The 13,822-nt window shown below is 40.3% G+C and overlaps 1 protein-coding gene across 9 annotated transcripts in view; it reads right to left on the reverse strand.

The window, feature by feature from the left end:
• Positions 1–769: 769 nt before the first annotated feature.
• Positions 770–13,822, reverse strand: part of IL1RAPL2 (interleukin 1 receptor accessory protein like 2) — a 395,811-nt gene continuing 382,758 nt past the window's right edge. For all 9 annotated transcript variants that reach the window (XM_075107082.1, XM_075107086.1, XM_075107083.1 and 6 more), the window contains 2 exons: positions 13,245–13,415; positions 770–4,056 (listed from right to left, as the gene is read on the reverse strand). In XM_075107082.1, coding sequence (XP_074963183.1) covers positions 3,359–4,056; positions 13,245–13,415 — 869 coding nt within the window. In that variant the 3' untranslated portion in view covers positions 770–3,358. The remainder of the gene's footprint in view (positions 4,057–13,244; positions 13,416–13,822) is intronic.

The following is a 13,822-nucleotide window of genomic DNA, read 5'->3' on the forward strand; positions in this document are numbered from 1 at the left end:
AATTGCTGCTGGAGCACATCACACGCAAAGACACGTATACAAACAGTAGTTTCCAAACATTATAGTAAGCCATCTTTAAAACGAACGTGCCCCACATCAGAAGCCCCGTGTGGCTGCAATAAGGACGTTTGCTGCTTGTGCTGTTGTCACTGGGGAAGGCACAGCCTGAGAAGCCAGGGGTGGCGAGGGCTGCACAGTCACGCAAGCGAGATGTGGCACCAAGCAGTGTCAGGGTAGTGCCCCGGCCTCTTCCCCGATAAATCCAGCTGAGTAAGTACACAGCTTTGGTGAGACAGCGGAAGGCAAAATGCCCTTATGCCCTTCTATTTCAGCTAATGAAGTTCACATGAACGCGCTAGAACATTTTCACCACCAAGGCCCTGATCCAGCTGTCACTGCTGCCAAGAGGGACCCCGCCGGAGGGTTGCTACAGAGGTGATTTTCACAGTGGGAGAAGCTCCCTGTCTCTGTGCCACCCACGTCCCACTAATGGATGCATTTCACTGTTTGAGAGTTCTTTTTTCAGACCTTTAAGTGCTACCTACGGCAACTCTTGGCCTCTAGCATGTCGTACTGGTATTACATGAAACCAAGCCAACGAGAGGCCTCCTGTGCTCAGGCCCCCATCCCCATACTAAAAGCAGAGGGGTACAGGCGGTTCTGATTCATGTATATATTGTTGTAGTACTCAACATACACTTTGAAATCTTAAAGCAGATTGTGACTTGTCATCTATAACTAAAAGATATCAATACACAGACACACAATGTGCTTTTGCAAAATGACAGAAAAACTGTTCTTTTCATGTTACCTCAATGCAAACATAACCGCATTTTGCTTTTGAATAGCTACTGCTCTATGAGATGTATTATCATCAGGTAAATGAATTTGATACCCATATTTAGTCATTGTGAATAAAAAAAGCAGACCAGCTTGCATATGGGGTTTTTCTTTTTTTTGGAGTTTGCATGCTTAATACAGAACTAGTAGGTTTAAAATCTCACTGAACATTCTATGTGAATTAACCAGATTCCAGAGTAATGTGGAAAGGAAAATAATGAAAAGTACAGCTTTTCATTTAAACATACGCACCTCTTTTCATGCAGGGTTTTCTTTTAGTTTTTTTTTTTCTCCTTTTTTTAAATTACACTTTGCATTAAAGAACATAGCCAGTGTAAACACAGTCTGTAACACTTATAAAACAGTGCAAATTTTGTAAATTTCTGGGAAGAGGTTGAAATACATATATTTATAATGGAGGTAAAATCACTTTCTTTCTCAGTAGAAAAATACTTATATTAAACACCTATATGTCTGGAACTTAACTTCACAAAAGAGCAAGTTATAGTCCTGTTCTGTGTAATAAATTAATATCTTTTCTGGAGTTCCATTTTCGGTGTTAGTGTCAAATGCATAATAATGCTAGAAAAACCAAGAGAAACATGTATTATTTAGAACCTCATGAAAACCTTACAGATAACAGCTGGTGTAAGAGGGCACAGAATTAAGAACTGGGGAAAGAAGCAATGGAAAAATACCGACCTCTATGAATTATTGCACATTTGAGATCATTCTCATGGCCTTTGGGCCAATTCTGGATACTTTTAAGTCTTAGGTCAGAGTTTGTTTCCATTTGACTGTAGGCTACAATTTAGGAACCACTGCAAAATGTCAAGGATTTACCAAACTTGTTTGCTGATGAGACCACAGGCAGCTGAGCGCAGAGTGCTAACTTTTATTCATGCAATCAAAGAGAACAATTCTAAAAACAGACTGAAACACAGGCAAGATTGCCTGCCATAAAAATAGTTTTTGGAACTTGCTCCAGCAGATCTTATTGAGACAAAACTCTCATGTCTACTGTGATTTCGTTAAAGCCATCCCAAAAACTGCAAAACTGGCTTCTGCCTTCATGATTTAGGGCTTTTTCCTTGAATACTGTTGTCTCCATGGTCTGACTCTGCAACCCTTAATCAACTGAGTAAGGAAATCGCCATGAAACATACTGGTCCAAAGAAAACTCAACTTACTGAGTAGTAATGCCTGATGCTGAGTACCTGTATAACCCTTCTCATCCACAAGCAGCAAGAATGCTTTCCATGACAGATAAATGACAGTATCCTATTTGACTGATGGGATCACTCGCATAAATGAGAAATGCAAGACCTTACCAGCTGCTTAAAAATATCACTTTTCACTAGTTGCACAGAGAGAAGAAATACTCCTGCTTCAGCCATGGTTAAAAGGTACATAAACTGACAGGTAGAGAAACAGAGAGAAAACTGTCTCAGGTGATTATCACTGCAATTGAAGTCAGACTACTAGCAAACCTGAATAATTTAGCACTTCATCTCTGAATATTGCTGTAGTAATTCTTTTCTATTGCTGATGTTCTCACAAAAAGGTTAATTCCAAATTGGAACTACAGATTTTCGGAAAAAAAAAAATCATATGTAAAATTACATTGCCTTTGCTACAAATCTTAAAAGAGCTCAAGAGATATTAAGAAATTTCAAATTAATGAATTGAACAACAGTAAATTTATACTTAAACTGTTTAAAAAAATGTCATTAAAAATCTGCAAAAAATTGTGAAATAATCTATAATCGACAGAAAAACTGTTTAAAATCCTCCTAAACATCTTCCGATACTATAGTAAGTTGTTTAATAAAACCACATTGCTAACCATTGACTAGAAATACAACATGCCTCAATAATAAAATGGAGAGATGCTGATGTGAGCAGGTGATCTATTCTGCAGCAACTGTTACTATGTACTTTATTGATAAAGCTTCATCTGTATTGTTTCAGCTGGTCATCTTCTAAAATGTATTCGTGAGACAATGTTACCGGGAAGGTTTCTTCCTCCCTCCTTTTGAGACGGATTCACCCCTTGTGGTCTGTGCAGGAGATAATAATTTTCGTAGCATGATTAGAATTTCAAACTGTACTGAAGTCTATGTGAAAAACCCAAGAACTTCCATGTATTTCAAATACTATTACTTAAATTTGTATGGACACTGGAGATCATATACAGTGACCTTTTATCCATCCCAGATTGTAAACCTACTGTAAAATGATGGGATGTGTTTTTTCTACCCACCCCCCGCCTCCCCCGGCCTTTTTAAAGAAGCAATAAAACTGTACATTAAAAGACAGGAAGGACATTACTGAGTTACAAAAGAATGCCCCCTTTGTCAATAATTTGTAAATGTAAACAAAAAAGTTCAGGTAGAAAAGCAAACAAGTGTGCCGCTGCTTTGAATATGTTTTCTCACCCCATGGGGTGAGGGCAAAGTTCTTTAAAACTGTGTCTTCATGGTGGTCATGAAGCATCTCAAAAGAGTCCTGGTCTTCACTACCAAATATCGCTGGTGAAACTAAGCTCCTTTGCTGATAAAGGTAGCAATGGGTTGTTCCTGTGAAATTCTTGGGGATCCTTCATGGTATTGTTAAGAGGTAGCTGTCCATTTAGTAGTGTCAAAGGTATGTTACAGTATGTGTGATGGTTGCTTATGGAAGCTATTGGCAATGTTGCTGCTGACACATCATATTCGTATCCTCTGGAATAATGTCTCATTTGCACAGAGTCTGCTTGGTGGTAATCAGTTAAATCAGCCCGTGATTCTACCAACGTGGCAGAAGTGCCTGTGACGGCAACAGAGGGTACAGTCTGGAGGTCTCCAAAAAGGCCCTGCTCTGCAGAATCCAGGACCTGATGCCGAGACACCACCTCCTTTTTCTTCCCTGGCATTTCAAAGACCAGGCGCTTCCAAAACTTAGAATTCAGTTTGCTGCTTTTTGGTCCTTTCCACTTGACCACTGAGAGAAGCTTGATGGTGTGCTTTAAAGATTCCACTTCGTGATAATTCACTTTCCCTTTTAATTCAGTACACTCAATCAAAATAACTTTGATTTCTCCACTGACTAGCATGTTATGGAGTCTGTTTTCCATCTCAAAAATACTCCATCCTCTCCTGAGAACATAGTCTGGAGTTAACACGATAATGAGTCTTCTGCTTTGTTCAACACATCTTGTGAGATCTTCAATGTAGGCTACAAATTATAGAAAGAGAGAAAGAGTAAAGAATAAAGAAGTCTATTGTATCAAAACATCAGGCTTGCAATCAACTATAACAAAATCCTACAGTTTACTGATCCGCACCGTTTAAGACAACGGGCATTTCACAATATACTCCAATGAAAATAGGATCACAACATATTTCTATTTATGGAGTAAATATAGAAAACTCCTTAATAACACCCTCCATCCTTTACTGTTTTCCCTCTTCATCTCAACACAATGACATTTACATAATATCCTCACTGTGTAGCTGCATTAGTGACTAAAAATACACCGTTCACTTACTGAAAAATATAGGTCAAAATCAATGTAATGTTTGTGTAAATTTTAACATTAACGCTGGTTATGGCTAACATTGCATTGAGGGAAGCACACTCTGCAAAGCAGTTCTTGTGTTTCGGATGCAAGGACATGAGGGTGCTGCAGGGTGTATGAACTGTAACTTGCAAGAGCTCAAAAAGAAATCAACCCTCATCACATGCAGAACTTGTGCTATTGCATAGAAGCATCATGGTAGCTCTTTCTTCTTTAGGTGTTGACCACAAAAGCATAATAACATTCTTTGTGGCCCAGTGGTCTGTTTTAATATCACAAACCTGTGCTTCTATGTACCCCGAGGCATTAACAGAAACTTCACAAGTGACAGGAACAAATGAAAAACTTAAAATATATTGGAGGTGTTTATTTGTTGAGACATTGGTGACAAAGGAAATAGTATTCTTCTTTTATTCATGCATGCCAAGTAGTTGCAAATGATCAGTGTAAGCAGAAGTGCCAGCCCCATCATTAGCTCCACAATGTCAGCTTATTGAACTACAAAATACTCTTGAAGTTGGACTTGGATCCCTGAGTTCCACTTGTCCCAAGGCAGGGAAGAGAAGCCAATTACACTGCTCTGACACGGAACAGGATGGGAAAGAGATCTACTTACAGATCTGATCCAAAACCCATTCAAATGAACAGACCTCAAGAAATTTCAATGGGTTTTGGGTCAAGACCAGGAAAATGAAATCATTTGAAAAAACCCACTAAGGTCAGAAGGGTGCTCATTGGGTGCATAGCATTGTGATGGAGAGCTTAGAGAAAAGATATACATTTTTTTCTTTAACTACACGAACCTCTTGACCGTGCTACTTAGAATGTGCCGCCTGACAACAGAGCATGTGTTATAAATGAAGACTTGGACACAAGAGCTGCACAGAACAGATCTTTACTCAGCACAGGGCAGGGCCTCTCTTACACACACTGCCCTCTAGCAGGAACAACGATTACAAATAACATCATTAATCAACATCTGTTACTGCAAGACTCATTTTTATAGTCCCAGGCACTGTACCACAGCATGCTTATTCACACCACTTCCAGTAAAGTAAATAGCTACAAAATAGGCCAACAGGAACATTCTAAAATAGCTTATTTTCATGAGACTGAAGGCATAGTTAGCATCAAATCTGCCTTTACCAATGTTTTATTTCACCACTTAGCAGCAAGAAGAATTTCTTTCACAAATGGAAAAAAGAGGCAATTGCAAACATCCCACAGACACACAAAAATTTAAGACATACACATACATTACAAATGTCTATGCAACAATCCTGACTTTTAGTTAATGTTTTATGACTCTTTAATCATGCAGCATTTACAGTTTGGTTTTTTTTTCTCTTAAAATATTTTATGAGGAAAACCCCCACATTGCTTTGTGTGAAATAGTTACTCATTAATGAAAAAAATTCAACATTAAAATCCATGGGAGAGGCAGCAGAGAGGGGAGAGAATCATCAACAATGAGAAAATGATAAGCAGAACTGGTGAAACAAAACTTAAGGAAAGGTAGAAATGTTCAATACAATGGAAAGAGATTATCCCAATGTATCAACAGCTCAGACTCTTCATTTTCTTCCTTTCTTTCTGCTCCCAAAAAGAAAGAATTTAGGTGGGAAGCTTCATCATTAGAGGTTGAATCTGCAAGATACAGTAAAACAACAAACTATCATGCATCTTTCCCCGGACATATTCATCCCTCCTTCAAACAACTCAGAACACTGCTATGAACAAGACAGTTCTCTGCAGGACACAATACTGGTCAGTTCCACATATCCAGGTTAGTGCTAAGCACAGCCATGCATATAATATATGCATCCAATTAAAAAAGGACAACACACAAAAACACCAAACAAACAACAAAACAAACAAAAAAATCACTGCACTTCCATCTCTTCAAATATCCAGCAGCAATAAATTCAATAGCAAGAACCCAGCAATAATCCATTATACCATCTCAATCAAAAACTCACCAGACTTTGCTTTAGCCAAACAAGGAACGAGGTGGGAAGAAGACAGGAAAATTCCCTATTTTCTCAGATGGATACTTCTCCCCTCTGTGCCTCTCCCGTACTCTGGCATGCCCACCTTACTGACTGGATATTGCAACAAGTTAGAGCTTTCTACAGACGACTACACAGACACCTTGACAAATGACTGTGAGGTGCACCTTCACATTCCAAGTTTGGAGCTGGTTCACTGATAGACATGGCCAACGTAGAGGGGGTTTGCTGGTGCACTGAGGATAAAATACATTGTATTATAGGAAACTGGAATCCCAAATGAACAGGCAAATGCATCCAGCCATCTGGTCCAGAAGTACTTAGTACTCCAAGTAACTTCAGCTTGGGACTACTACTGAAGGTAGGAGACAACTTCCCTCGAGCATATGGTGCCACTGGGTGCACTCTACAATATGTCCAATGTGCACAACTTAAACCTGTCTGCCAGGAAAAGCACGGGGCGACAGATTCCTGTCTGTGGAAGTTCAAGCTTTATTTTTTCCAGTGGTACCAGACTGACTGCCTAAACCTGTGAGTTGCTAAATCACCCACCCTCCTTTCACTTCAGAATATGACACTGCTCAAAATACTGCAAGTTGAGTTGTCTGAAGTGTTCAGTCCACTAGAAGGTACGAAGCAATCTATATTGTAGCGTAGGATGGAGAAAGAGCTGTTTCCACCTTTCCAGTAAGCTAAGTAGTAATTGTCAGGCAATGGCTGTTTTGCTTTCAAGAAAAAAACTGAGCAGGGGTTTCAGGAATGACATCACTAACTAGGATCAACTGTAAGATTCCAGACCAACACATTTCCATCAGAGAAATATAATTTTGCTGAAACTTCACTTTCACTGCAGGACGTGTCAACTTCAATAACATTTCATTGTGAGGGGAGAAAAAAAATCGTCTTGACAAAATCAGGATAAAATTATTCATTTTTTTATTCCCAAATAATATATTTTATCATAAACTAGAATGTAAAAAATAAAATATCAGCGTTAGATTTAGCCCACTTGATTTTACTGAAAGAGAACATTTTAAATTTGACCCTTTTTCCCCCCTTGAAACACCATTTTGCAATATGGCACAAAACCCATTTTCAAATGGCAACATTTCCCATAGGTTAAAAAAAAGTTAGAATTATGAGTAGCTCTATCGGTACCTTACTTGCATCATGTCCAATGCAATGCCCAAGAAGGTATGGATAGCAAGAACTTTTGGGCTCATAAACATAGTTTTTGCATGGTTGCCCTTTAGTAATGAAGACAGATCACCTGACAGTGAATATGTGCTCACCAAACACTAGCAACGTGTAACGATGCTGAACTGTAGTTTGAAGCACTGAAGAAGAGAAGTCCAAGGCATGCATCCCATTTGCAGTTAAATCATGCATAACTGCCTATTGAATCTTGAATGAGCTACGCTAACCACAGGCTGGAAGGAAACCCAGACAACCTAATATGCAAGCAGACTGAGAGCAAGGAAATTAATGAACACCACGGACAGAGAGTTGCTTACACAAAGAAATGACTGACTAACCAGATTCAGATGTTCTGCAGAAGCAGTTGAGGGAGAGGAAAAGAACACCAGAAATCATATAAAGCCCTACGGATATTTTTGGGAAGCATGGTCTGCAACACCACAAGAACCAAAGAGTATCTACCATCAACCCCATACTGGCTGGTTCCTGGTACTCTGAAAATAACCAGGCTTTCTGCATTTGGCTATGTGACTATCATTTGAGAAAGTTATTTATAGAAGAATAATTCAGTCCTGGTTTCCTAACTGAATAGTTCCCAAACCCTAACTCTGATTACTTTATTATAACAAAAATGATTGCATGTCTTGCTTTTCCTATTTATTAACTATCTGTTGCTTCTGTTAGCTCAGACCAGAACAGCAGTGCAGCTGGAACTGCTGAAACACAGAGCAGAGTGATGGCCCCTCCCCAGAGAGTGCCCAATCCCAGCGTAGGCTAAGGGACGGCTGATGAGTTCAACATAAAGAAACAAATAATGCAGATCAGCATGACACACTGCTCTCTTATCATACCACTCTCTTAGCCATTGTCAGACTTTCTGTATTTGACATGAAAAAGGATGGAGGAATTAAGGAGAAGGAAAAGATGGTAGCTCTGGGGATGCCTCCTTGAAGACTGAAGCATCTGAAGTGGGTGATTTTGGTGAAATTGTTTTGATGATAGATGTTGGAATCAAAATTCTGGATATTCAGAATGAAAGATCCATAGACTCATACAGATTAGAAGGGGGCTCTGGAGGTCTCCAGGTCGATGCCCTGCCCAAAGCAGGACCAGCTAAGATTGCTCAGGGCCTTGTCCAGTACAGTTTTGAAGATTGGAGGCTTCTCAGCATCTCTGGGTTCTGTTCCGGTGCCTGATCACCCTCATGGTGAGGAAAACTTTCCAAATGTTTAAACAGAATTTTCAGTGTTGCAACTTGTACCTGTGGCCTCTTGTTCAACAGCTATGCACCTCTGAGAAAAGTGTCTCCATCTTTGTGCTTTTCACTGGAAAGACAACAGTAAGATTCCTCCTTGGCTTTGTCAGCCTTTTCTTCAAGAAACACAGTTCTTTTGGGCTCTCCCCTTGTACTGTGTACCCCATCTCCCTGACCACCTTGGTGGCCTTCAGTGGACTGTTACAGGGTAGCCAGCCTTGCTGGCTTTTGTCCATATTTCTTCCACTTTCAACTGTCATTCCTCTGTATCCCTGCTACCCCCGCCCATGCCTGGCATTAAGATTTGTACAGAGTAGACAACCAGGGACTTCTGAAAGGAGTTTGTGGAGCTGGGTACTCTATTCCCATTCTGCATAAACAGTGTCCCATACCTAATTTAGGCTCCTTGCGAACCCCAGGCACACAGTCCGACCAGGTTTTCTTCATCCAGGAAGCTGCAATTCACCAGGCACAAAACACACAGATGGGCAGACAAAACTACAAAGTGCCAGAACCGCAATATTGACTGTTGGTTGCTTTTTATCACATGCCTTAGGTGCTCTCCTGTTGTGCTGACAACCTCTCATTTTCCAGGTAAAAGCAAAGATTTTTATTCCATCACCGTTGCTCTTTTCAGTTCCTGATCTCTATACCCTGGGCTGAGCTGGAGTGAATTGCTGGTGTTTTTTCAATCCTGTCAAGATCAAATGCACATATGCTTAGAGAGCAACTAGATGATGCTCTAATAGATTTGTATTGCTGGTATTAAAAAGCCAGCTTGACAGTTTTGACCTCTTCACTCTCTGGGTTGAAAATAATTTGCAGAAACCATGTGAGAAAAAGATCTTCCTCTGACGTAGTCCCAATTTTAGAAGAGTCAAGTGCAAATAGATCTTTCTCTCTGAGGACGCATCATCCTTAGCAAGGCAGAAAATGGCTCAAGTAGAAACATAACTAGTCCTATTTCCCCCCTCAACTATTCAGCCTCCACAGGTCTCGTAACACTGAATTAAAAAGCTCACAGGGCTTGAGGGTCTGCTTGCTGTGGGAAAGGGTTTGTTAAAATAGCCCTGAAAACTAATAGGGTGGAAAAAATGATAACTGCCAAGAAACTTTAGTAACAACTGCAACTGTATCTCAGGGCACTCAGTCTCCTTACACAGGCTAACATGTTCAATTATGCCTTAGTTACCTAGGCAGAAAGGTGTATGTGCTGTCAGCTTTGACAGAATGAAGAACACACAGTCTGTTAAGACCAAAGAATATTCTTTAAGAAAGAATAGCTGCTATAGTACTTCCTATAATATGCAACTCAAATCCTGGGTTACAAACTTGGCCTTGCTGCTTACACAGCCCACTGCACGTCATGTCTCTCTGCCGTATCGCCCCTCTCATCCTCCAGCCTGCATGGCCACAGGGGCTTCTGCATGAGTGAGAGCAGAGAAGCTGTGGCTGCCTGAGCCCTGCTTCTGTCTTGCCACTTCGTGTCTGTGCTACTCTCAGGCAGCACCATGAGTCACTGCAAAGGTCCTTGCTGGCACCGTGAGGTTGGCATCACCGAAGCCCTTGGCATCCTTCACAGTGGTTCTCCCACTAGGACAGAATACTCCACTGGGATAACACTTGTATCCCAGCAGGGCACAAAAACCAATGCCTACTGCAAAACATGACTCAGCCCCATATGACCTGAAATCCACATGTCCGGGATCTGCTTCCCAACGGTGAGGAGGTGGCCTCAGTCCCCACAGCCATCCCTTCTGTCCTCCTAGGGACAGCAACAGTTGCTCCATGGGCATCCCTGAAACAGACGGTCCTCAGTGCGGAGCCGAAATGCAGAGCTCAGATATGCAGCGCGAAGGAGCTCACTGCTGGGTGCGCGCGTCCCAGCTAAAGCGCATCTGGCTGTAATCTCTCCCTTGGCTGCACGGGGACATGCAGAGCCTATCATAGCTTTTCCCCAGAGGTTAGATATGAACCAGCTGGACAAAAACATGATCGGACTTGTCCCTGAATTTTTCTGAAGTCAGCTTTTTAGTTTATTCAGAGAAGCGTGCAAGAAAGTTAATGAAATACGATTTAACAAATCTATTTTTTGCTTGCTCTCAAATCCAAGTAGCAGCTGTATATATTGCTTCATGCCAGGAAGCAAGCGCAATAATGCACACCCTCCTGTGGCAGCACCTTAAAATTGCAGAGATTATATGAAACCACCAGCCTTACAAAACACTTGCTGTACTAGTAGAATGGCACACATTTAAGTACACAAGATATAGAAGGAAACACATCAGAAGGGAAAGCATTACATTTCACTGAAAGTCATTTACACCAGAAGACAAGGAAATGCAGTACATGTGAGGAGAGATATTTCCTAAAATAAAAAAGATAACTGTGATCAAAATCCCATTTTTCTACAGAAATGTAATCTGAAGAGCTATATATTTTGTTATATCTGCCACTTTATAAGATAGTCACTCTACATATATTATGTTTACCTCTGAAGTTTCTAGCAGGTCCATATCACATCGCACTGCCAGCTCTCTTCACTAAGCACTGTGTGTCACTAAGACTGGTGAGCGTTAGGCAGAACACAGCCACGTTCCATTTCTCCAGCACACCCAGAGAGCTTACAAATACAGGAGCCTGAGTCTTCCCTCCTTCCCCATCACCTCTCCCTCCCTCTTGCCCCCTCAAAGTGCCTTCTGCCATATCTTTTTCAAAGCTAAAGCATGCAAATCACACCCATTTCAGTTCCACATTTTAGTCTGCATTGTCATTATGTCTGATTAAGTGTTCTTGAGGCTCCACGTGTTAGAATCAGGCCCTTTCATAAGGTGAAGGAGTGAGTTTGAGAGGAAAAAAGACGTATTAAATCTGTGAATGTTCATAAATGAGAACTGACATTTTCAGGTACCCTACATTTTCAGAAGAGGTTTAATGAATACCCAAAGCGATGACAAGTATTTGCTGAGTGTCTGACTGACAAAAATAGACAAAAATAAAATACCATGCTGGCTGGTACAGCAATTGGAAAGAATAATTTAATTTCAGATTAATCTGTGCTTCAGTATAGTTATCATAGAAGGGCTAGCTTTAAACTCTTTAATTCACTTGTATAATTGCTATGCATAACTCTGGTATATTGTTGGATATGAAGCAACTACCTACAACAGTTCTGTGATTTTTAACACAAAAAGATGTATTTTCTCTTAATAGTATCTAAAAATTCGGTACTACTTGCTTGTGCTGTCTGAAATAAGAAGGCTACAAGCCAAGTCCCCTTTCTGGAATGTGTCACTAAGGGAGTAAAACTCACACCTTGCAGAGGCAGGGGAAAAGGAATTGGGGAAGCAGCTCTAACCTAGGAGCTGCAAATGCACATGACAAATTCAAGCCACTACATGGGATTTTGCCCAGTCTCTGACTCCTCTTTCCCAGTGGTACAGGATTCAGAGCTCTCTTTCCAGCTCCCTCAAATGTCAGAAGTAGGCTCCAGCTTCTGGGGCAGGCACTGGGGTTTGGCATCAGCAAGGCAGGAGTTTTAAGTCTTTTGGCAGGCAGGTTGCTAATGCAGCCATGTTCTAGCTGTTTCGTGTTTGGGGACACCTGCTTCAGCACAGCCGTTGCTTTGTTTTCTTGTTCATATTTCCTATACAGTAGTATATACGGAGATAAGTTCATCTTCTCTTCTAATATTTTTCAGGGAATTCATTTGTAGATAGAATTATTTTTTTTAAAAAAAGCTTATTTTTGACAACGGTAGCATTTCAAATAAATGTCATATTAAAGCAAACATACTGTGTATTCAAAAGTCATCAACATGATGCATATGACTCGTGGTCTTTTTTGACTTGTCCAAAAATGAATTTGGAGGAAACTTGGTCAGCACTCGGTCAAAGCTCTAATGAAAAAATTGCACCTATACCATTAACTGGGAAACTATTGTAGCTATTTATGAAACTTTGAAGTTAGGAAAAAACCCCAAGAGACAATGGGAAAGATGACTTTTACCTGTAAAGCTACTGTAGACAAATAATTACTGGAAAAATATAATAATCCCATTTTGAATGATAAAACAGAGACTACAAAATCGTTTTTGGAAGTTTCCTGTTTAGCTACCTGTGTCTGATGTAGAGATTTTGGTCCACAGTATTGCTTCCAGTACTGCAGCCTTCCCTGTAGGAAGGTCTAGCTCCTGCCTTCACTGAAATCAATGGCAGTTTTCTCTGATTTCAGCGTTGCAGGAACAAGCTTTAACCTGGAGCTTAAATTTGCATTAGTACTGAGGAAACTTCCAATCCTTACAACCACCTCCCATATCTAGTACTTATCACGCAGTCCAGGCCTTCATGACACATCAGAGAGAATTAAAGCCAGAAATACTTACTTCCACTAGGGATCAGGTCTCTGTCCGGAATGAAGAGCTTATATCCATAGTGCTTTTCTAGAACATCTGGCAGAATTTCAAGTGCAAACTGCTCTTCTTCATTATTATCACAATCTAATGCATCAGGATCCACTTTGGTGTATGAAAGATATGCATCATATTCTTTGTTGTCTGTAAGAAAACAAATTCATGTTCAGGCTGCTGTTTGCAGGAGCACTGCAAAGAATACAGGAAAGTACTAGGAAATTGTATTTATTCCTGGAAATGATCAAGCATTTAGTAACTCTGCTTCACGTGGTCAGTGTATACATTTCACTTCCGAAAAGATTGTGGGCAAAATTTTGACACAAATACTAAAGCTGGAACTTTTATTTTAATTCTTTATGTATTACTAATGGAAATCTTTTAACTCCTATGCCTCCAGGGTGCTATGATGATGAGGAAGTTTTGAGCTTGGAAAACTTTTTGAGCCTGGAAAACTTGGGAAGTTTTGAGGAAAGAAAATTTCCTTCACAAGTAATTGTGAGAAAATACATGTCTTAAAATAATACTGAATATGCAGAAAACAATGGCAAATA

The sequence above is a fragment of the Phalacrocorax aristotelis genome, chromosome 11 (assembly GCF_949628215.1).
Source record: "Phalacrocorax aristotelis chromosome 11, bGulAri2.1, whole genome shotgun sequence".
In the NCBI taxonomy this organism is placed as follows: domain Eukaryota; kingdom Metazoa; phylum Chordata; class Aves; order Suliformes; family Phalacrocoracidae; genus Phalacrocorax; species Phalacrocorax aristotelis.